The 21,569-nt window shown below is 44.5% G+C and overlaps 2 protein-coding genes across 3 annotated transcripts; both read left to right on the top strand.

Moving 5' to 3' along the window:
• The first annotated feature begins 23 nt into the window (after window positions 1–23).
• On the top strand, window positions 24–16,136 carry dgcr2 (DiGeorge syndrome critical region gene 2). Of its 2 annotated transcripts, XM_056432119.1 has the most exons (11): window positions 24–434; window positions 7,156–7,188; window positions 8,491–8,613; window positions 10,530–10,616; window positions 10,749–10,959; window positions 11,514–11,590; window positions 11,679–11,861; window positions 11,962–12,165; window positions 12,533–12,685; window positions 13,470–13,706; window positions 13,788–16,136. In XM_056432119.1, the coding sequence occupies exons 1-11, from the start codon at window positions 353–355 to the stop codon at window positions 14,006–14,008; spliced, it is 1,611 nt and encodes a 536-aa protein (XP_056288094.1). In that variant the 5' UTR covers window positions 24–352; the 3' UTR covers window positions 14,009–16,136. The 2 variants fall into 2 exon arrangements, with proteins under 2 accessions (XP_056288094.1, XP_056288095.1); XM_056432120.1 differs by lacking the exon at window positions 7,156–7,188 and having other exon boundaries at window positions 25–434.
• A 104-nt stretch (window positions 16,137–16,240) lies between these two features.
• car15 (carbonic anhydrase 15) lies at window positions 16,241–20,794 on the top strand. Its single transcript, XM_056432121.1, has 8 exons — window positions 16,241–17,333; window positions 17,413–17,442; window positions 18,045–18,221; window positions 18,299–18,444; window positions 18,543–18,635; window positions 18,713–18,779; window positions 18,853–19,013; window positions 19,131–20,794. The coding sequence occupies exons 1-8, from the start codon at window positions 17,141–17,143 to the stop codon at window positions 19,353–19,355; spliced, it is 1,092 nt and encodes a 363-aa protein (XP_056288096.1). The 5' UTR covers window positions 16,241–17,140; the 3' UTR covers window positions 19,356–20,794.
• Window positions 20,795–21,569: the final 775 nt, after the last annotated feature.

Here is a 21,569-nt window from a genome sequence, read left to right as displayed (position 1 = left end):
GCCTGTGTCGAATGCTTGGGATTGTTGTGATGGGGGGCCGCGGCCATCTTGGATCAACGGCGCTCCGCACCGAGCAGCAGCAGCAGGAGAGGACGGACGGACGGAGACGCCAGTTAGCTACCTGACGTTAGCTGCTCGGCGAGATTAACCACAATCTGTGTCGCTGTGCGGTTCGACTATGCTTTATAAGAAGCTGCTTGTTCTCCCTCAGCTGCCACTTTGAGGGCGTAACATGGTTGTGCACTGTGTTCAGAGTTTGACGTTTTAACTCGGGAGAGGGCGGCGGCGGTGCACATCATCGGTATATTTTGTAAAATTTCTGGATAGAGGAGTTACTATGAATGGAGGATAAATGTTGCCAAAGGCTGACCGCAGCAGTTTCGTCATCTTCTCTCTCCTCTTCGTCCTCTCGTTAACGGACCCACCACGGGCAGGTAAATATATCCGAGTTGTTTTATTCCCGCGGGCTCTGCATGGAGGAGAGAAACAGATTACAGCAGAGCGCGGCGGGTCAGGCGGAGAGGCCTGCTGGACAGACCGGGGGCTCTGGTAGTTTTTTAACCCGCTGTCGTGCGACTGTTGACAGTGTGGAGGACCGCCTTGCAGTCTCAACTTTAGCAGGAAAAATACATTTAGAAACCTCTTGTGCAATCCTTAAACGACAACACATATTACCACATTATATTGTTTTAATGCTTCTCTTTGATGAGCTATTTTCACACTAATACAGCTGTATTGAGAAATTGTGTTCTAAAAATTTAACTTCACTCCTTTAAAAAAAAAGATGGATATCTTCACAGGCAATTTAACCTAAATGTGTGTCTGCTTAGACGTGGAGCTGAAGGTATATTTTTAATGCATGTCAGAGATTAATGCTCCTGCATAATAAAAGCAGCCTCGTTGACTCATCTTTTAGCAACACACTCAAACATCCGAGTGTTAAACTACACAGTAATGTGACTGTCATGACACTTTCCTGAAGATGATTTTTATTTGTGTTCTATGCGAACTGCAGACACAATCTTGATTCATTAAAAACATACAAAAACCCTAATTTAAAAAATACAAAGTGTACCTGTTTGTCTTCAATAATATAGCCACTTACAATACATTATTGGCACACGATGGGCCTCTTCAGGGAGTCAAGTCACAAACTGACCATTTTTAAAAGATCAAACAGGTAAATGTTTTCAACTAAATTGTCTCAATTGAAAGCCTGCTCATGGGCTTTGATTGCAAACACTTGCTTCCTTTCAGCAGCGAGAAGATTACATTACATTTCATTTAGCTGACGCTTTTATCCAAGGCGACTTACGATAAGTTAACATACAATTATCTTGTGGTTTCCTGTCAGCCTGAGCTTGTTATCCTGACAAATGTGGGGATTTTGAGAATTTAAGATACAAGATAGTTTTATTGTCAGCATATGTAACAGATATGTCCGGACTTCCACAAAAGATACAATTGCACAACACATAGCTTCCATGTAACAGTTTGCTCATTCACACAGGCTGCACACCTTCTGACAACTGCCACGTATTGTGCAACCCCCATGGGCCATGGCCAGTTTTCTAGATTACCTGTTAGGGTTGAACATCTGAATAGATACAGGCAGGAATGATTGTATATAATGGCTCCGCCTGCTCTGAGAGACTATGAATCATCTCCTGTTATCAGATCAAGTCGTGAATAAACATGTTATTGTTTCGCTTGATGAAAAGGAGTGGCCGGAAAACACAGTGCAAGCAACCCTGCCTACTTCTTTAAGTTGGTTTGTGTTTGGTTCTTTTGCAGATCTGCACTCAATTATAGAGCGTAATAAACGTTAATTATCAATCTTGTCAAAATGGATGTCAGTATTTTTTGTAAGTGAACACAACATCTTTTTGTTTAAAATATCTTGAGGGAAAAGGTGACGGTTATCTTCATCCATATATTAGTCTTGGGTTTAATGTTTTTTAAGAGATTATTGTCCTCTGTTTGAATCCACTCGGAGTGGTTTGGGGGATATTGTGGTCTTCATGCCAAGCCTTCCACAGGGGGGTCCAACTATTTTATCGCGTTTGGCACAAGTGTTGTCACAGAGGGTGTGTTCTTTCACAGCGTGCATGCTTCCTAAAGCTCGATGCCCACTTGACTTGGATTTAGGAATAATCCAGTTTGCTGCAACATCGTGAAACACTTGAAACACTTTTCCTGTGACACAGGTCGGCTTGAGCCGTCTCACGGTGTCTTCAGGAGTCTGACAGCATCACTGCTGCCGATTAGCAAAGGTGCATGCATCGTAAAATTAAATGGCTCTTCGGTTCGCTTTCTGGATGTACGCCAGTGAGCCACACATTAAAATGTCATCTATTTTAATGTAGTTGGGCTTTATATACTCTCCATCCGAAGGAGAATACAACTCGTTGGCGGTGCTGCTCATTTTAATTATGATGAGAATAACTTTTAGCATCCAAGTAAGTTTCACATGCAAATGTGTCTTTGTGGGTTGCTCATGCATGTATGTTTTACATACTATGCACAACATAGTGAACATGTGATAAACGTAACCACAACAATACATATGATCATATGCACAGCACTGTGTCCTGTGGATGCTTTAGTGTGCTCCCACTACAGAGCCATGCAATGCATGTGTCTCTGAGTCAGTTGGCCACCTGATTAATGACCATTCCCCCCGTGTGTGTCCCAACAAAGCTGCAGGAAGGGCACCAGGCTTGGAAGAACATTTGACATCGTGGCCGAATGCCTTTGGGGAAAACATCTGTAACTTAGCAGATCAACTCAATTGTTACCGGCAGCTTGTTTATCACTCTCTGTTCAACACATCACAGTTGTCTGTAGTTTCACATTTGACAAACGTCATTCGCCAACAGTCGGATGTTTTTCGACACCTTGCAGCTCACTGACGAAGACTACAGTTGCGGTTCATAGTTAGTTATTTAGTTTTCAACCTTGAATATACCGACATTGTTTGTCTTTTTAAAGCCACACGGTCCATTCATGTCTGTATTGTCCAACATACTGGAAGTAGTGATTTTGTTAAGGACAACCTAATAAGCAGTTGGTGACAGATAATGTTACACTCTGATGTACAACAGCAAAGAGGTGTTCATTGGCTCAATGAAAATCCATTAATACATAGTTACTACATGCACATAATCTTTGAGTCGGCTATTGGATTGAAACGGGGAAAAAAGTGATCTACAGATAAGGAAATTGTCTCTATATCCTACAAATGGCCTGCAGATAGATTGAGGGTATTTTGTGCTTGAGGTCTGTAAAACTCGTCCCTGAGGCTCTATAAATAACCCGAGTCATTACACGCTCTCCTGTCTCAGTGGTAAAACTCAGTGCTACAGCTCTGTATTCAAGAGCAACTCGGTTGACCATTTCAAGTGTTGTCGTTGTCATATTGGTTCTGAAAAAGTGTCGAATCTTTTCGCTGCAACACACATTAATTCCCCCCCCCCCCCAAATGTTGTTACCTAGGTTGCCCATCTAATAATTTGCAAACCAAACAGCTCTGTTTTGGAAAGAATTTGACCTGGAGTGCATTCATTCACGCGGTATAAAGAAAATATATTGCTTTTAAATGTGAGGTGGTATAAATAAAAAAATAAATGAATGTTTGTACCCACTCACTGCCTCAGTGTTGAGTAGGGATGGGTATCGTTTGGGTTTTTTCCGATACCGGTGCTAAACCGGTACTTTTAAAACGATACCGGTGCCTAAACGGTGCCTGAACCGATACTTCTTTTTTTTTTAACGCACAATGAGGACATTAAAAACCTCTTTGGCCAGATTCCCTGTTGAAGCCGTTATCATGGAGCACTGACACACAACGGATATCAGACTGTTAACATACACAATATATGTTCTCCATTATATGATGTGATATGTATTGTCATGTGCAGACCTTATAGGGTTAATCCTGTCACTGTTTTGATGGGCAAAGAGAACAACCAATCAGAGGGACTGAAGATGACACGTGACAAATAAAGTTTTGCTTCTGACAGCGAGAGTTCCACTGAAACAAAGTGATGCCCCACGGTCTTTATTCCTCCGTCATTATATTCCCGGTAACACCGGGTATACAGCCGGGACCGCTGTACATCAACACATCTACTAGCAGACTGTCACGCTCGTAGCTCGTAGCTCGTAGCTAGCGCTAGCTTAAGCATGGTTATAATGGCTAATTTATTATTTCTTGGGCTACTTTTATGAATGCAAGACTTGCAAACAACGATACGGTACTAATCTGAGTTCAGGCTGCTCGTCATCATCGGTCTCCCCGTGTTCAGGGGGACCGGTGACGGTCTCCCCGTCGCGTCCAGCCTGACGCTGGTGTGCTCCACACGGGCTCATAGTCACACACGGCGCAGCCTCCGCTCTCTAAGTTATATATGAGAGGCTCGTAACCTGCTGACAGGGCGGAGTCACCAGAGAAGTTCACAACAATAGTTTTTTTCAATTTCAATCGGCTCAGGCACCGGAAAGAAGCACCGAAATGTCCGTTGCGTTTCGGTCAGGGTAATACCGGTTGTATTGGAACCGGTACCATATTGGCACCGGGTTTCGGTACCCAACCCTAGTGTTGAGGTGAATCATCTGTGTTTGGAGATGATGCAGTGTGCACACACGGCCAGTTCACTGTTCAGTTATTCTTCAGTGGGGCTGAGTTGCGGCCGTCTCGCAGGCTTTATTGTGTCTTCCTGTTTGTTATGTAAGAGAAGCAGAGGTTCACTGGTCCCAAGGTTGTCAGTGGTTGAACACTTGAAATGAACAAATCCAAAGCGTGTGAAAGAAATGACCTCAAGACGAGCTGTTTTATACTTCCACTTTCAGAACGGCTCCATTTGTCATGAATCGGTCATTAATACAGTTATTTCCTGGCAGCATCACGCATGTCAAATATGCACTACATGGTTCCTTTCTGGCAATCATCTTCTAGCTCATCTCAAAAACAAACTAGAACGGGCACTCGGTAGAGCGCATACCTTCGCCGCAGCCACTTTTTTGGTACCTTTTCATGACCTTGACCTTTGACCCGGTCGATCCCAAAATCGAATCAAATGGTCCCCGGATAATAACCAATCATCCCACCAAATTTCATGCGATTCGGTTTAATACTTTTTGAGTTATGCGAATAACACGCATACAAATAAATGAATAAATACACAGCGATCAAAACATAACCTTCCGCAGAATGCGAAGGTAATAATTAACCTCCGTGTCCAATGTGGACAAGAAGAGCTTTCAGGAAGCTGTTGACCACCGAAGGTCCAGATGCTCCATCTCAATCCCCCCGAAGTTCAGTAAATGTCGGGGGAAGTGCAGCTCGACGTCGGGCTGTTTATAGATACGGCCTTTTCTAAATGTGGAGATGCCCAAGCTGTGCCTTCAACATGTCGTATCTGATAACCTAAAGTAGAAAAGTCTACCGGTATCTGAATACGTTCTACTCTCATGAATTTCCCAGCAGCAGTTATTGGAAAAGTAATAATGAATACAGATCTCTGTCTTCATCCCAAGGCCAGGCAGCAGAAAGTACAAGCCAGACGTTTATTTTGTCGTCGTGAGCTGCAGCCTAGAAAGAGTGGGCTACATTTGAGATAAACAGTCCCCAGCTGGATTTGTGTTTTGTTTGTTCACGAGCTCCCCAGTAGGCTAACATGGACCAGCAACATATCTTATTACAATATTGAAAACAGATGTAGACTATACAAGTGTTTGGGTGTCTTTGCAGCGTCACGCTGCAGCCTCGTACAGTGAGAGTTTCATATATTCCCATAATGATGTTATCTAGCAAGGCCTTTAAACTCAGACTGACCATCGACTGTGAAAGCTCAGAGCTCTTTTGACCTGGTCCATCATTCTATATGCATTAATTATTAGCATCATATTTGGGACACATGGTTTCTTACGTTATCCATCAATTTGACATCTTGGGGCTTGATGGGATCAATGATGATGTATTCAGTCCCTGGAGACGGAGACTGGTTTGTAATGCGTCTCAATCCACTTGGCATTAACTCAGACGAGTCTCTCCTGCGGGGACACCTTTGAGGCTGAGCGAAGGTGATCGGCAATTCTGCATTACGGTGGGCTTTTCAGGATATGTTGACTTTTTTTCAACCCCGACCTTCCGTTTTCTTATCGTCTATAGCTGATAAAATCCCGGCCTCATGCAGCGTTAACTCTCTTAAACCTAGTCCGATGGGGTAATGGTTGAAGCCTTTAAATACCACCATTGATTGACTCTTTAAAAGACATGATTCTCACTAAATAACTGGTTTATATGTCATGCATTGTAAAAACCAAATACTTTTGAAATAATTTCTTTATAAATGTTGTCCCAGCTGTCTGCGCCGTACAGTCGGCAGGATGTTGTGCAAAATGTTGGTCAATACGACCTGATGAGGCACTGTTTGTGCTCTTTGTATTCAAAGTGAAACGTATCTGCCGTAATGTGAGATTCCTGTTTTTGAAAGTATGATTCGTCATGGTATCTGAAGATCTGAACAGTTTCTCTTTGAACCAGGGAGAAGCTGCAGTTGAATTATTCGTTTCTTAAAGTTATTTGGTGAGGTCGCACGAGGATTGTGGGCAAACCGTTATTTAGACCTGGGTTGTAAATCAATCCTTTGTGGGATAATGTCAGATGCTCATATTTGTTTAGTTTTTTTAAATATCGGGTCCATCAATAATTTGTGCAGCGGTCAGAACTCTTGTCCAAAGTAAGGCTGGTTTTTGATCGCCGTGGTTAAAGCCGAGTGTCGGTTGTCCCTCTGTGGTCTCGTCGGAGCTGACCATCTGGTCCGTGTGGGGTAATGTCACAGATAAAACAAAAGTCACTCTAAATAGCTCCCAAGTCTTTTTCGAAGCAGAAATAGTCCTTCCTGTTTGTCACCCAAGTGGGCGCTCGAGCTTCGTAGGTAAACACGACCACCTGTATCCAGGACCAGATGGTTTAAAATCCCCTCTAATGGGCAAGCAACTGGGGAAATCCCCGAGCACGAAGACACGCCAGAGGAATGTTGACAGGATGAATCATATATATCCTTATAGACAACGTGGTGAGCAGCACAAACGGGATGAATATTGTCCCATAAACACACAGAGTCACTCTATTGTTTCTGTTTGTTTCAGGTCCGCGGCTAGCTCTGGCAAGATTATTGTCAGGTAAGCACGCAGTATATCTTTTAGTGTAGTGGCTGTTCTTTCTTTCAGAATATGTCCACAGCTCCTTCAGTTTGGACCACTGCTGACCCTTGGATATTTTCAGATTGTATTAAGAAACCTCCCTTCAACAAAACAAAAAAAACGAGCCGGAATCTCCTTTTTATATAAAAACTATATTTTCTAAGCAGCTAATATAGTTTAATGTTTTTACTTCTTGAAAATGAGAGCGTCAGTGGAACTTTCTCGCATAACATTGTTGTGACCCATTCGAGTGCTTATAGACAGAGGAGGTCTTTCATCACACGAGGAAGGCAACCGCCAACCGCACATGATATGAAGACCCACAAACATAAAGAAGTTGGTGTGTTTGCTGCCGGTCCAAGGTGACCTCTTTCCATTTGACCTAATAACTAGAGCACATGCTTAAAAAAGTCTTCCTGTTTCATTTTCAATGGTCTGTTCCTCTGGACCAGTATCAACATCTTGCGATGGTTTCTTGCCCCTTTCTACGTTTTACAAGTGGTCTTTTAGTTCCTCCGGTGCTCTCCCTGTGTACTGCATCGGCGAGTGGGCTGCCGCGCTGACAGGAGTGTGAATGTACCGCTGATTTAGGGGCTTTGTCCACCGAAGCGTTTTTTTCCCGAGGCCACCATTCTTTTCTCTTTTCTTTGCAATGGGATCACACGGCATTTTAGCATTTACGATACGCTACAAATGCTATTAGCGCGACATGGTTTGGCGCGTTGCCATTTTTCTTTTTGCGCTTCTCCCGGTCGGCCAAAAAAAGTCTAAAGAAACTCAACTTTGGGTGAAAAGTCACTGTCGCTTTTTACCCAGCCGTCCAATCACAGTAAAGGAGGGGTGGGACAAATATCACAAAGCCAAACTGTCAAATAGAACCGGCACAGAAGGCGAAAAGCGCTGAATAACAACAAACAATGAAATACAAATGCAAAAATGTATTTAACCTCATGAACCTAAAAAGACTGGAGGATATTCTGTCTCATAGCAACCAGACGCAACCAAAGCGTTCCCAGATGGGCTTTTTGAGGAGAACACCTGTTTACAGCTGGGGGAAACGCGTTGGCCCAAAGTTCATCCCTCTGGTGCAGTGGTGGCGCTGGTCCGATTTCGACTGATACTCAGTTTGCACCCAGTTGCAAAATCTGTTTCACCCCTTCACCATTTAAGATCTCTTATTCTATCACCGTGGCCTCGTTCAGTCTTCTCCGCCAACTTGAAATGGTTTTTTCTTGTTTGGAAACGGCTTTGACCACAGGAACTCCTCCGGTTGTATTTCAGAGCAGCGCTGCAGCCCTGGGCAGTTCGCCTGCCGCAGTGGGAAGATGCAGTGTATCCCGATGTCCTGGCAGTGTGACGGCTGGACGGCATGCGAGGACAAGAGTGACGAGTTGGACTGTCCCCGTGAGTATAGCTCTCCTAAGCCCTTTCACACCCACTCTGTCACCAAACATCCATAACATGATTGATTTGCGGAAAGAGGCGCAACAATCGGGACCTTTTCCCACTTGGCTGTTCAGATCCCAGCTGGGCGGCTCTCAACAGGTGTGAATGCACCCAGAATGCTTTAAGGATGCACTCGACATCCAAAGATGTTCAGGGATGCATGTGGACCACATATGGGCAGAAGTAGCCTGTAGCGTGAGAGCAAATACCTGAACCCACCCCTCCCACACATTTCAACCTAGCTGACTGCTTTTATCAAGCAGAGGAGGTTTTAAATCTGCTGGTAAAAATAAATCCTAATCCACCACAGGGATTCTAAAATCAAGACTAGCAGATCTGGACTGAGCACATCGGATGGCAGGGGAGGCAGAGTTGAACCGAGTGGCTGCACATGTGTGTCTGTTTTTGTTTACTGCTCGTTGATCTCTCCAACGCTGCATGGACGTTGCACTGCTAAGCCTTTGACCGAAATCCCATTGTTTCCCCCCTTAAATCCAGAGAGACCTTATCCGCAGATCTCTGACCGCATAATAGGAATTACTGAGGATTGAGTCCAGCATGTGACCGCCACCCAGCAGTATGCTGTTAGGTTACCGCTGTAGGCCTGGAACAACACACAACGCTGGGAACCGGTGGAGTTTTAAACACACGTCTCTATTAATTCCTCATGAAAACACATTTATCGATCGAACATGCAATAAAAGCAGGAATTGATCGACTTGTTTTGAATTTTTTTTAAAATGTTTATCCACCCATAAAAAGGTACTTTAAAAAAAAGTCTACCCAGTATATTCTGCTTGTTCAGATATTGAAATGTTCCCTTTGTGCCGAGTCGCTGTGGTTTCGTAGAAGAAGGCAAGAAGAAGCCAAACGATGCTCGCACATGTGTCAGTGAGGGCTTACCGTCTGCTCCATCAACGGCACGCACGGAAATCAATGTTCTTGTTTGGGATTAGCTCTTTGTTGAATAACATGCGGAGGTGGAGCAATCCTCTCTCAGACGAATACCGGCGTAAACTGTTGACCCGTATAACTTCAATGCACGTTGAAAAGAAAAAGGTATTGTGTCGATATCCAGTTGGCAACGAGCACAGACAGGAAATAAGCGAGGCTGCAGACAAAATACCAGTTGTATTCAAGAGTATGTTCTGCTGATGGAGAAAGCCAAATAACAATAATTGTAATAATAATTACAATAAAATTAAAGACATTATACGATTTAACATTTTGCTACACTCTCAAAATGTCAATAGTTTGTCTTATTTAGGGGGCGGAGTTACTCTTTGTTCCTCAAAGCAGAAGGTCACAACAAAGTGTTTTTTGTCTGTCCTGTCAACAAATGTAATGTCATTGAATCAAGGGACCGCCGAGTTTATGTGAGTAATTTGGCTAAACGGTGCTAAAACGCACACATAATGATGAGTTAGTTCTCAGCACATGAGTAATAATAGGTGATAGACTGCTTCTGTTGACGTTTTGTAAATAAACTGAGATAAACTAGGGACGTTATGTCATCTCTAAAAAGACTAAATAACATGACTAATTACAATCATTTATTATTTTCCTGACGTCAGTCAAACCTCAGTCTCCTGAGAGAAAGGTATAGATTGGCTTCATGGAGACGATGCTGGGGTTTTAGATTTGATTCACTGTGAACCCTTAAGAATACCGAATGCACGGTTTTAATGTTAATAAAGTAAGGTTTTGCTTCCGCTTTTATCTTCCTCAAATCTGTATTAACGTCGTATTTTGTGTTTTTGAAAGAAATTAAGAGGAAATGCTAATGAAAATAAAAAGCTAGAAAAGAGAAGTGGACTTTAACAATGTGTACAAACCTTATGCACACGTGTTGACCTCGAGTCGTTTCTTTCCAGCGATAAAGGAGGAGCGGTTTCGTTTTGGCAACGGCTACGACCAGGTGGAGGACGTCATCGGCGTGGCTCAGCCTGCGCGCTTCAACAGTGAGCGTCCCGCGTGCCGCTCCCCTGTTCACTGTCTTTGATCATGTTGTGGAATCTGCAATACAGACATCAGAGAAAGCGCTCTGATGTCGTTTGTTTATCCTCACGTTAACGTTCATTTTCCGTCCACAGAGAAATGCCCCGGTGGGTGGCACCACTACGAGAAGACGTTCAGCTGTTACAAAGTGTACCTGAGGAACGAGAACTACTGGCAGGCTGTGGACACGTGTCAGAAAGTCAACGGCTCGTTGGCTACTTTTGTGACCAATGAGGAGCTGCAGTTCATCCTGAAGATCGAGGTGGATTTCGACGACAAAGTCTGTGAGCGCCGAGACCAGTGCAAGTGAGTCTTCACTTCACTTTGTCGTTGGAATGCTTCGGTCAAAGCCTTTTGATTGGAGGTTGTTACAAGAGCTTCACTGAGTGGATATTCTTTGTGTTTAGTCAGAGTTTTGAGTTTGTACAGTCATTTAGCAGTTTGACTTTGGTTCACCTGTAGTTTCAAATTTCTGTCTGAAGACAAATGCAAAGAAACGAGTCTGTTCAACTCCTGCTGCTCTTTTGTGTTTTCTGTTGGACGCAGAACGAAACTGGCTGAACACGCATGAACACTTTAATTCACTGAAGTCTCAAAATTAAAACCGTTTCAGTTTCAAGTTAACTTTTCTGACATATTGATTGAAATCATACGTTGCCCTGCTTAATCTTTAATTTTATTTTCATGAAAGGAGTACGAAACAGGACAAATATACAGTTCAGTGTGTTTCAGCAGAGGTGGGTGATGGTGTTGCCATCTAGTGGCCACATGAAGGGCTCAATTCTGGTTGATCAGAAACCCTGAAGTGGACCATTTGATGAAGGACATTTAAACATTATCGTTGTTGTATTTTTTTTAAGGTTTTGGGTGGGCTACCAGTATGTGATAACCAATCAGAACCATTCTCTGGAGGGCCGCTGGGAGGTCGCATACAAGGGTACGTGCTTTTTCTGCTCTTTTTAAATACTAGGAAACTAACTACTGTTCCCGAAAGTGATTTCTTGGTTGTTGTTTTTTCTCAACAGGGCCCATGCAGGTGTTTCTGCCCCCTGAGGGTCTGACCAACTTTGGGGAGGCGTCTCCCACCCAGGACAATGGCTTCTGTGCCCAGCTGCAGCGCTTTCAGATCAAAAGCATGAATGAACGAGGCCTGCACAGCTGGCATGCCGAGAACTGCTCCAAGAAGTTCCCGTTCCTCTGCAAGAGGAGTATGTGCTCCCGCTGCCTTTTACACCAGAAAAGCAGAGCACGAGTTTTGTCATGTAACGCTTATTTTGGAAAATGTCTTTTCCCCCTCCGCCCCGACAGAACAAACGTGTGTGGACATAAAAGACAACGTTGTGACCGAGGGGTACTACTTCACCCCCAAGGGAGACGACCCGTGTCTGAGCTGCACGTGTCATGACGGCGAGCCCGAGATGTGCGTGGCTGCGTTGTGCGACCGTCCGCGGGGCTGCCAGCACTTCCGCAAGGACCCCAAAGAGTGCTGCAAGTTCACCTGCCTGGACCCAGGTACTGCCTCGTGACCCGAATGCAGACCTCTTATTGGGTGTTCATTGGAGCTTCACTCTCAAGTCTTCGAGAGCATTTGATTCATCGCAGCATGCGGCAATCATTCAGACTCTTTACTCTTTATACTGCGTGTGCTAAAGAGATCCAACATGTTATTTTCAAATTACATTTTAAATTCAGTTAGTCAGGACATATTTGTGCATCTTCTTTCTACTCTAGTCCAAACATGTTTTCATGGAGTCACGTATAACTTTTCAAATGGTCTAATCTTTCAAATGAAAGATGTCGATCTCGTACTCGGGAGCTCCGATGAGCTCACAGCTTGTGACGCTCTTATTTTGTCAGTTTTCTTTTTCTTTCCCCCCAGATGGAAGCAGTCTGTTCGACTCGATGGCCAGTGGGATGAGGCTGATCGTCAGCTGCATCTCGTCCTTCCTCATCCTCTCTCTGCTGCTCTTCATGGTGCACAGACTCCGTCAGCGGAGGCGCGAACGCATCGAAACTCTGATTGGAGGAAACTGTGAGCATTTAGCAAACATTTGAGGAGCACCGCGTAATCAATAATAATAATATGCAACATACTCGTTTTGTTCCCAATCATAATTGTGTTTCTGCGAAATGCTTTGGTAATAAATAGACCATATACTGAAATAACAACGTGCTGTTATAATGTTAAAGAAAGAGGCACAAAGTGAAAAACATAATTAAGTGAAATAGTGCTTTTTAAAACAATGACAACAAATAATCCTTTGTGCAGTCGAGTCTTTTGGGCTAATCCTATGAAGGAACTGGATTTCTTCATTTCCATCTCTTCCTAAGACTTCTTTCTTTCTTGTGACTTTTTCTTAACTGATGGTAGTTGTTGTAACTTAAATAACTTGCATCATGTTTTATTGTAAAGCACTTTGTTCTTGAGAGGGTCTCTATAAATACAGTTATTAGAACTATTTATTTCTCCTCTACCGTGCATTGGGGCTGCTCTCGTCATGGCTATGCTCCCAAGTTATGAAATCTAGTCTCAAACTGTGACTGAGGTGTGCGGTCTGGAGACGCGTGGAGGCGTTAGCCCCCGGAGGCCAGTCGGTGAACTCTGGTGACCTCCACTCTTGGCACAGTGCTCTGCAAATTCATTCATTGCTTATTTAGAATATTTCTATTAAAAGATTCAGGACCATAGAATCCTCCTTTTTCTTGGTAGTGAGATTAGTGCTGTAAAGGAGGGTTATTTGAAAAGCCGGATGCTGTGGACGTGTTCTCAGTGCAGTTGTTTCACACATCGTGCCGTCTTTGTCTTTTCTGCTCAGTGCACCACTTCAACCTCGGGAGACGAGTCCCGGGCTTTGACTACGGCCCGGATGCCTTCGGCACCGGCCTCACTCCCCTGCATCTGTCTGATGACGGAGAGGGAGGAGCTTTCCATTTCCAAGAGCCTCCTCCGCCGTACGCCGCCTACAAGTACCCCGACATCCAGCATCCCGACGACCCCCCTCCTCCGTACGAAGCCTCCATCAACCCCGACAGCCTCCTCTACGTGGGCCTCGGTAGGCGCCGAGCCGCGTGTTCACGCACCTCCGGTCCAGGTCCAAGCCCTCGACGTCACTCCCTCTCTTTCTGTTACCTAGGACACGGGGTTTCCATGCTGCCGAGCCAGATGAACGCCACGGCAGACGGGCGCCAGGCAGCTCTCCCCCACGCCTCTGGCCCCGCGGCGGACTCGGCAGCGCCCTCTCAGGAGAGGGAGGACTCCATAGACAGCTGCACCTTCCTGGTGGGGCCCGACAGCCCCGCAGATGGCCACGCCCCTCCTTCCATGCCCGCAGACTCCCTCAGCACCGCTGTGTAGGTCTGAGGACGGACGGCAGGGCGCCGCATCCGGACCTGAAGGTCATGAGGGCGTTCGGCGCCGGCAGAGGTCGTTTATCAAAAATGCCGACGGCAGGGAGCGATCGGGTTTGTACAGACACGACGGAAACCCGTTTCTTTGACGGGCGAGGATGCCCACTTTCTAAAGACTCCTCTGCAGTCGGCCTCTGACTGGGTTTTCTTTTCTTCTTTTTTTTTTTTTTAAACCGAGAGGACTGTTTCTACACAGAGGAAAAACCCTGTTTACTTTTAGCATCGATCGAGCAGAGCTTTTGAAACATCTCAGAGTTGGCCCGATTGGTAGAGAGGCCCAAATGTAAATACCCCTTCAGGTCTGTGTCGGTCAGATGTGTTCTACTTGTGTGTCACACCTGAGCACAAGAGAGACAGGCGGACGGTGAGGTCATCTCATGTTTGTTGTGCGTTTCTGTTTGCGGGCGTATCTGTTGGTCGGTCCAGGCTCCAACGATGTTCTCATCCGCTCCGTTGCGGCATGTCCCACGTCTCGATTTCTACTCGCTCCTGGAATCTACTGTCCCCGCCCTTTCTTATTAGTCCGATACATGAAGCTGTCTTCCAGGTTTATCGCGCGTATTTGCAGCAACCGTTTTGTAATTACGAGGTTCAAACCTTGCGAGAGAGTGCGGTTAGTTTCCTGCTGTAGTGGTTTTTAATATGCTTGACACGCGGCATTATGTATCAAGGAATGTTGTGGCGCTGATAAATATCTGAGATCGTTATCGTGTTCTTTTTGATGATAAATTATGACGGCAGGTTGTAATCTTGTTTATTTTATCATGAGATGGACACGGGCTGAACTCCCCGGTGATCACGGAGCATACGCCATAAAGCTTCTCCAGTGTACGTGTGAAGATTCGGGACCCGATCCTGTCATTAAATTTGAGAAAATCAATTTATTTCAGATGGCTGTCCCCGTCATGAAGCGGCCCCATGTGTTCCTTCATGCCTCTTGGCAGCGTCGTTGTGTATTTGCGAACTGAACCAAGTTTAGGGATTCAAGAGCTCAGTGACCACACTCATCCCTCAAAGTAATCAGGTTATTTTCTTTCTGTTTTTTTGCAAAGACGTTTGTTCAATGTCCCGTTTGGATGCCGCCCCTCCGGCTCAGATGTGTTTCTGTGGCGCTTCACGCGACGCGCCCGTTGTCTCGGTTACGGAGCTGGTCTTCAGCTCCTGGTGAACGTCACCGACTGCAGCTGTGTCTATTTCTGTTTGGTGTTGATGGCTCTGTCGACGTCCTCGTTTCTCAGTGGGATTGCAGTATATAAAAAAAAATATTGTAATAAAAATAAACTGTATATTTTGAACTTGTTAGACCCGTTTTATGACGACAATCGTTTGACTCGCTCAAGGATGAATAATGTTGCAACGCCTGAAGAAGTTAAATCCGAGTCGACCCAAAACCACCAGCATTCAAACCGCTCGACAGAACCAGCCGTGAACGTCTGAATGAACTCGCGTTTGAGTTTACTGGACAAAGAATATTCTGCAACGTGTTTTATTTTGGGGAGGGTGGGTGGGCATTGATAATCCACAGTGGATTATCTCAGAAACACTGTGTGTGTGTGTGTGTGTGTGTGTGTGTGTGTGTGTGTGTGTGTGTGTGTGTGTGTGTGTGTGTGTGTGTGTGTGTGTGTGTGTGTGTGTGTGTGTGTGTGTGTGTGTGTGTGTGTGTGTGTGTGTGTGTGTGTGTGTGTGTGTGTGTGTGTGTGTGTGTGTGACTTCGTGACTTCTCATCAAAGTTGCTTTGATTTTATTTTTCAACCTGCTTTTTTGGAGCTGCAGTGCATGTTTTTATTTGTTGGCATGCTGGGAGATTTTTATTTTACTGTAAAGATGTTCAGCTCAAAGCTGCCCGTGACCCAACAGCTGCTTTACGCTGTAGTTTCTGTGCTGCTGTGAGAACAACTTTTATCGGATTCGATTTGTTTCATGTACAATACGACAAACAATACATGTCATTGTCTTTTTATTTCATAGCCTTTAATTATTTTTTTTAAGTGCTTAATTTGCAGGGAGAGCTTGTGTTTTTCTGAGGTAGATGTACATCTAATTAAATGCCAAATAAATTGCACCATGAAGGACGACTCCTGCGTCAGTGGGTCTGAACACAGCATCAAACTGAACTCTGTTGCTTCTCATCCGTCACGATACTTAGTGCAGGAAAGCCAAAATGTCACAGAGGATTACGGTGGGATGCGGGGAAATCCCCCCCGACAGTGAGATGGAGGCTGATGGATACATTCAAGCCTGGGCAATCAAAAGATTCAGATAATTTAAAGAAAGCGGATATATGGCACCTCGCAGTGACTCACGGGCAGCGGGCGGAGCAGAGACAGCGATACCCGGCCGGAGAGCATTGTGGGGGAAGAAAAGCGTCTTTGTTCAGGCGGGCCGAGGAGTGACGGACTCCGTGTCCGCTCCTCACCGCGGCGACGACCTGTGAAGCTCTGCCGCGGAGAAGAGATGTCATCAAGTGGATGGTGATGAGCAAAGGGGACACAGTGTTATGTTTGGTATATTTCAACATGAAGTTAGAAAGAAATAATTATTTCAGGTGGACATGTTCAGGATATTAATATAAAAAGTGTTAAGTTTGATTACACCCTTTTACTCAAGGACTTTCCCACATGGAGGACATTTATATTTGAATTGGAAGGATATCTTGTTTAGGTGCTTTAACAATATAACATGTTATTTCATGCAGTGATGCAAGAGTTTATTTTATCGTACAATTTGAATGTTCTGTTTCCACATTATTTAAAAAAATTGAGAGTTACAGGAGGCACATTTCAACACCCTTCTGTAACTCTTAATTGTTTTAAATAATGTGGGTTAACGGAACATTCAAATTGTAAGATAAAAAAAAAATCTCTTGCTGTGTGAAATACCATTTTATAATTACATCCTTCTAATTAAAAAAAATGTAAATAAAAAAATATATATATTCTGTCCCCTCCTCCTCCGTGGGATGAATAGGTCTTGTTACTGGTCACCGGGCATCTCTGCTGGCAGCGGCGGCCGGGGAGGAGGGGGTGAAGCTGTCCTGCATCAATGAGCCCGTTGATCAGGAAAGACCACTGGACTGGTAATGACACGCTCACGGATCACACCGGGAGCAAATAAAACTCGGCTTTCACCCCCGGTCCCATTAAAGCAGGACGTCCTCGCGGCCCCCGGTCCGCCTCAGAGACCGACGCCTGTCAGGAGTCTTCGGGCTGCGGATCCCACGATGGTCTGGGCCGCCGCTCTCGTCATGACTTTGGTTTCCTTCGTTATTTCGGGTGAGGGTCCTGCTCGAGTCCGTAGACTATGTTCATCATGTGTGATTTCTAAATAATGCTTGCCAATATTATATTTCAGAGGACTACTGTTACGATGAGCCGCGCTGTGGTAAGTGACCTACATATGGACTTCTTTTGTTTTAAAGCACACAGAATACGACTTAAAGAATATGATCCCTCAATAAAGTGGCACTATGTCCACACTCGGTGGTGAATAATTTACTAAGCTAATATTCTCCTGTAATCATCCCATGATTTTATACAATTTAAGTTATGTTACTGTCATTATGTTTATATATATATATATATATATTACTGTGATGCTGCTCTCGCTCACCTGGTTAAATATGTCTGAGCTGTGTCTAAATGTTCTCCTCTAAACTTCTCAGATTGTGTCACTTGAATAATCGTATCGAGGTCAAACTGTCGAGTGCTCAAGAAGAAGAAGAAATGTCATCTTTTGAACTAAATGGGAACTTGAGATGAGATTGTTTTGTTAGTTTCCAAAATAAGAGCTAAATGGATCTTACACTTTTATTCCAACATGAACGAGAAGTCCTTAAAGCCGCAAGGAAGAGGAAGAGGAAGATTGTGGGATTTGATCAAAAGCTCCAGAAGAGCTGTTCTGTCTTGTCCTCTGTCCGCGGTCAATAATTCAACCTACAGATGTCTGTTATATCCGGTGTTATGTGGTTCCTTCACCGTCCTCAGATCCTTACGCGTGGGGAGACATGTTCCCGTCTTGTCACCCTATCCTTGAGGAGCATCACTCTCCCATCAATCTGGACCGCCAGATGACCAGGAACGAGTCTCTGGGAGCTTTACACCTGGAGGGCTTCGATGTGATCCAGACGGGCCTCTGGACCCTGAAGAACGACGGGCACGCTGGTGAATACGCCGAAGACACCGTCGCCAACGCGTGCTCCGTTGCGTCGGCGACTACACGTCTGCGGTTGCTCTCTCAGTCCTTCTGCAGGTCGGCGACGGCATGTCGGTGAGCGGGGGAGGCCTTCCAGATGTGTACCACACCGTCCAGCTGCACTTCCACTGGGGAGGCCCGGCCACCAACGGCTCGGAGCACACGGTGGACCGACGCAGATACCCGATGGAGGTACAGTCCGGTCAGTAGACGAGCTCGACACCGTCAGCCAGCCGGCGGGGGCAGCGCGGCCTTCCCTTCACGCCTGCGCCGTTTGTGTTGACCTCTAGATGCACATCGTCAACATGAAGGCCATCCATCCCAACATGACGGCGGCCTTGGGCGACCCGACGGGACTGGCGGTTCTTGGATTCTTTCTTGACGTCGGTGTCGTTAAACTCGCTCTGTGTCTTCCAGCTTCTGTCGAATACAAACGCGCTGATTTGAAGCTTTCTTTCAGGTTGTTTACGCAGACAACGTGCATTTTGGACTCGTCTCCCAGAAGCTGTCCTCTGTGGCTTACAAAGGTGAGAGAGCGCTGGTAGAAAGCCATGATGCCGGGTGTGTGTGTGTGTGTGTGTGACTGTGTTCTCCTTCAAGGCCAAACTACGAAGATCAAGCCGTTCCCGCTGATGAACCTCCTGCCCAAGCGCAACATGAGTCAGTTCTACCGTTATTACGGCGGCCTCACCACCCCGCCGTGTTCTCAAGTGGTCGTGTGGACTCTGTACGAAGTTCCCATCTACATCTCGTGGGCCCAAGTAGGTCTCCTGTGTCTCCCGTGTCTCTCGTGTCTCTCGTTTCCCTCGTGTCTCCCGTGTAACATGAAGAGCCGGTTCCCCGAGTCCTCTACGTAATCACGTCTCTCTTCTCCTCAGCTGGCGCAGTTCACCTCACAGATCTTCTCCACGGAGGAGGACGCGGAGCAGGTGACGCCTCTGCAGAACAACTTCCGACACGTCCACCCGACTTTCAGTCGCGTCGTCTCCGTGTCCAAAGACGCCAAACTCCTCAGCGGGACGTCCGGCCCGCCCTTCGGCTCGGGCGTGTCGCTGCAGCTGCTTCAAATCCTTCTGCTGGGACGCTTCATCTCCGGATGTTAGCGACACGTGAAGGCGAAGCTCAACGGTGGAGTCATGCGTGACTGCAAAGTGACAGTTAGATGATGACCAGCAAAGAATATATATACAAATACAAACTGTGAATAAAGTACTGTAACATGTTGGTGCTTTGCTAGATGTTATGATTGTGCTCTGCAGTCTGTACTTGATTAGAATATTGAAAAATGTGATAAATTATGTCTCTTGACTAACAGTTTGTGAGTTTAGCATTGAAATGTGTTTTGGGGTCACAAAGTGATACAAATAAAGGAGGGAAAGTGTATTGTAGGTATTTGATCATTAATCAAAGTATTGCACAAGTTTTGTCTGGATCAAAAATAAAAATATCGCAAAAACAATGCCAATACTATGTTTGGGCATTCAAGAAAATTACTTTTACTAATGGCATGATCTATGTCGGAACAGTTCATGCCATCCTATTCATTATAAATGTTATGTTAAAAATTAGGTGTAAAATACATTATTTCATGCTAATAGGTAAGAAACTGCAAACATAAAAGTATTGCTTTTATACTTTTGGAGACTTAACATTTTTCTAAAGATTTATGAAAATAAATGGGATTTCTTTGTCTTTTGTATGAATGTTTTGTTTGGAAAGAAAATGTGGACGATAGAGAACTATTAAGAATTGTGAAGTCAAATTACTTAAGTGTTTTCTTACTTAATGATAATGTTTTAAGACATGCTAAACGATTTATTTTTAATTACTTTCCTCGAAATATTTTAATATAACTTTTTGTAATTGTCTTTTGTGTCTGAAGACATAACTCACGTTAAGTTGGTGGATACACATGAGTTCGTGTGGTTGGACGTTGTTGACGCGCTGAGCAGCTGCGCGAGAGGAGACAGGGGGAGGAGTCAGATGCTGCTCCGCGTGGTCCTAGTGCGTTGATTTACAATTGCCTTCTGAAAAATAATATTCTGCTTGTGCATCATCAGGACCCAAAAGCACCAGATTAAACAAGCAGCAAGTAGCGAAGGACTCGAGGCTGCATGGAATGACTGCAAACACACCTGCAACAAAATATATATATCCACTACCGTTCAAAAGTTTGGGGTCATGAAGAAATGTCCTTATTTGTCAAAGTAAAGCACTATTTTATCCAATGAAGATAACATTAAATTAATCAGAAATACACTCTATACATTGTTAATGTGGTAAATGACTATTCTAGGTGGAAATGTCTGGTTTTTAATGAAATATCTACATAGGTGTGTGGAGGCCTGTCTCCAGTGTTCTTATGGTACATTGTGTTCTCGCCTTAGAAGACTAACGGAGGGTTAGAAAACCCTTGAAAACCCTTTTTAAGTTAGCACAGCTGAAAACAGTTATGCTGGTTAGAGAAGGATGGCATTCCTTTGAGCTTGACGTTTGAAGAACAAAATTCATATTTCAAATAAAATTCATTATTTCTAACCTTGTCAATGTCTTGACTATATTTTCTATTCATTTTGCAAATCACTTGATAAATAAAAGTGTGAGTTTTCATGTTAAACACGAAATTGTCTGGGTGGGTGACCCCAAACTTTTGAACGGTAGTGTATATATATATATATATATATATATATATATATATATATATATATATATAGTGTGGGTTTTAACACTTACACTTCCAAGTTCACAATTAACTTCCATTTTCTCATACTATTCACTGCATTCAAACAATGTGCAGCAAAAGGCGTCAGTGAGTTTTACATCTGTCAGTGAGACGTTCGAATAACACCAGCAGGCACAGACTTAAACATCAACAGTGCTACAGTACATATATGACATCATGAGTGGGAAACAACACACGACCTTAGCCTTGAGGTATGTGACACACACACACACACACACACACACACACACACACACACACACACACACACACACACACACACACACACACACACACACACACACACACACACACACACACACACACACACACACACCACACTGTCTCAGGAAACCTTTTATTTTCTTAATGATCATGTGTTTCTATTAACACAATGTTTAACACGAGCAGCACATGCAGACCCATGTTGGAAGTATAATACACACATTTATGGACTCTGTTTATGTAAATCAGCTTCAGCCACGGTGACGTCCGGCTAATCAGACACAGCTGCTGATTTGACTGATTAATAAGCTTTAATCAAAAGAGAAAATTATGGGTGGACTCAGGAGAGCTGCGGCCTTTTGACAGGCTT

Source organism: Pseudoliparis swirei, chromosome 15, assembly GCF_029220125.1.
Source record: "Pseudoliparis swirei isolate HS2019 ecotype Mariana Trench chromosome 15, NWPU_hadal_v1, whole genome shotgun sequence".
In the NCBI taxonomy this organism is placed as follows: Eukaryota; Metazoa; Chordata; class Actinopteri; order Perciformes; family Liparidae; genus Pseudoliparis; species Pseudoliparis swirei.
Note: the sequence above shows the minus strand (reverse complement) of the source record. Positions and strands in the feature narration are given on the sequence as shown.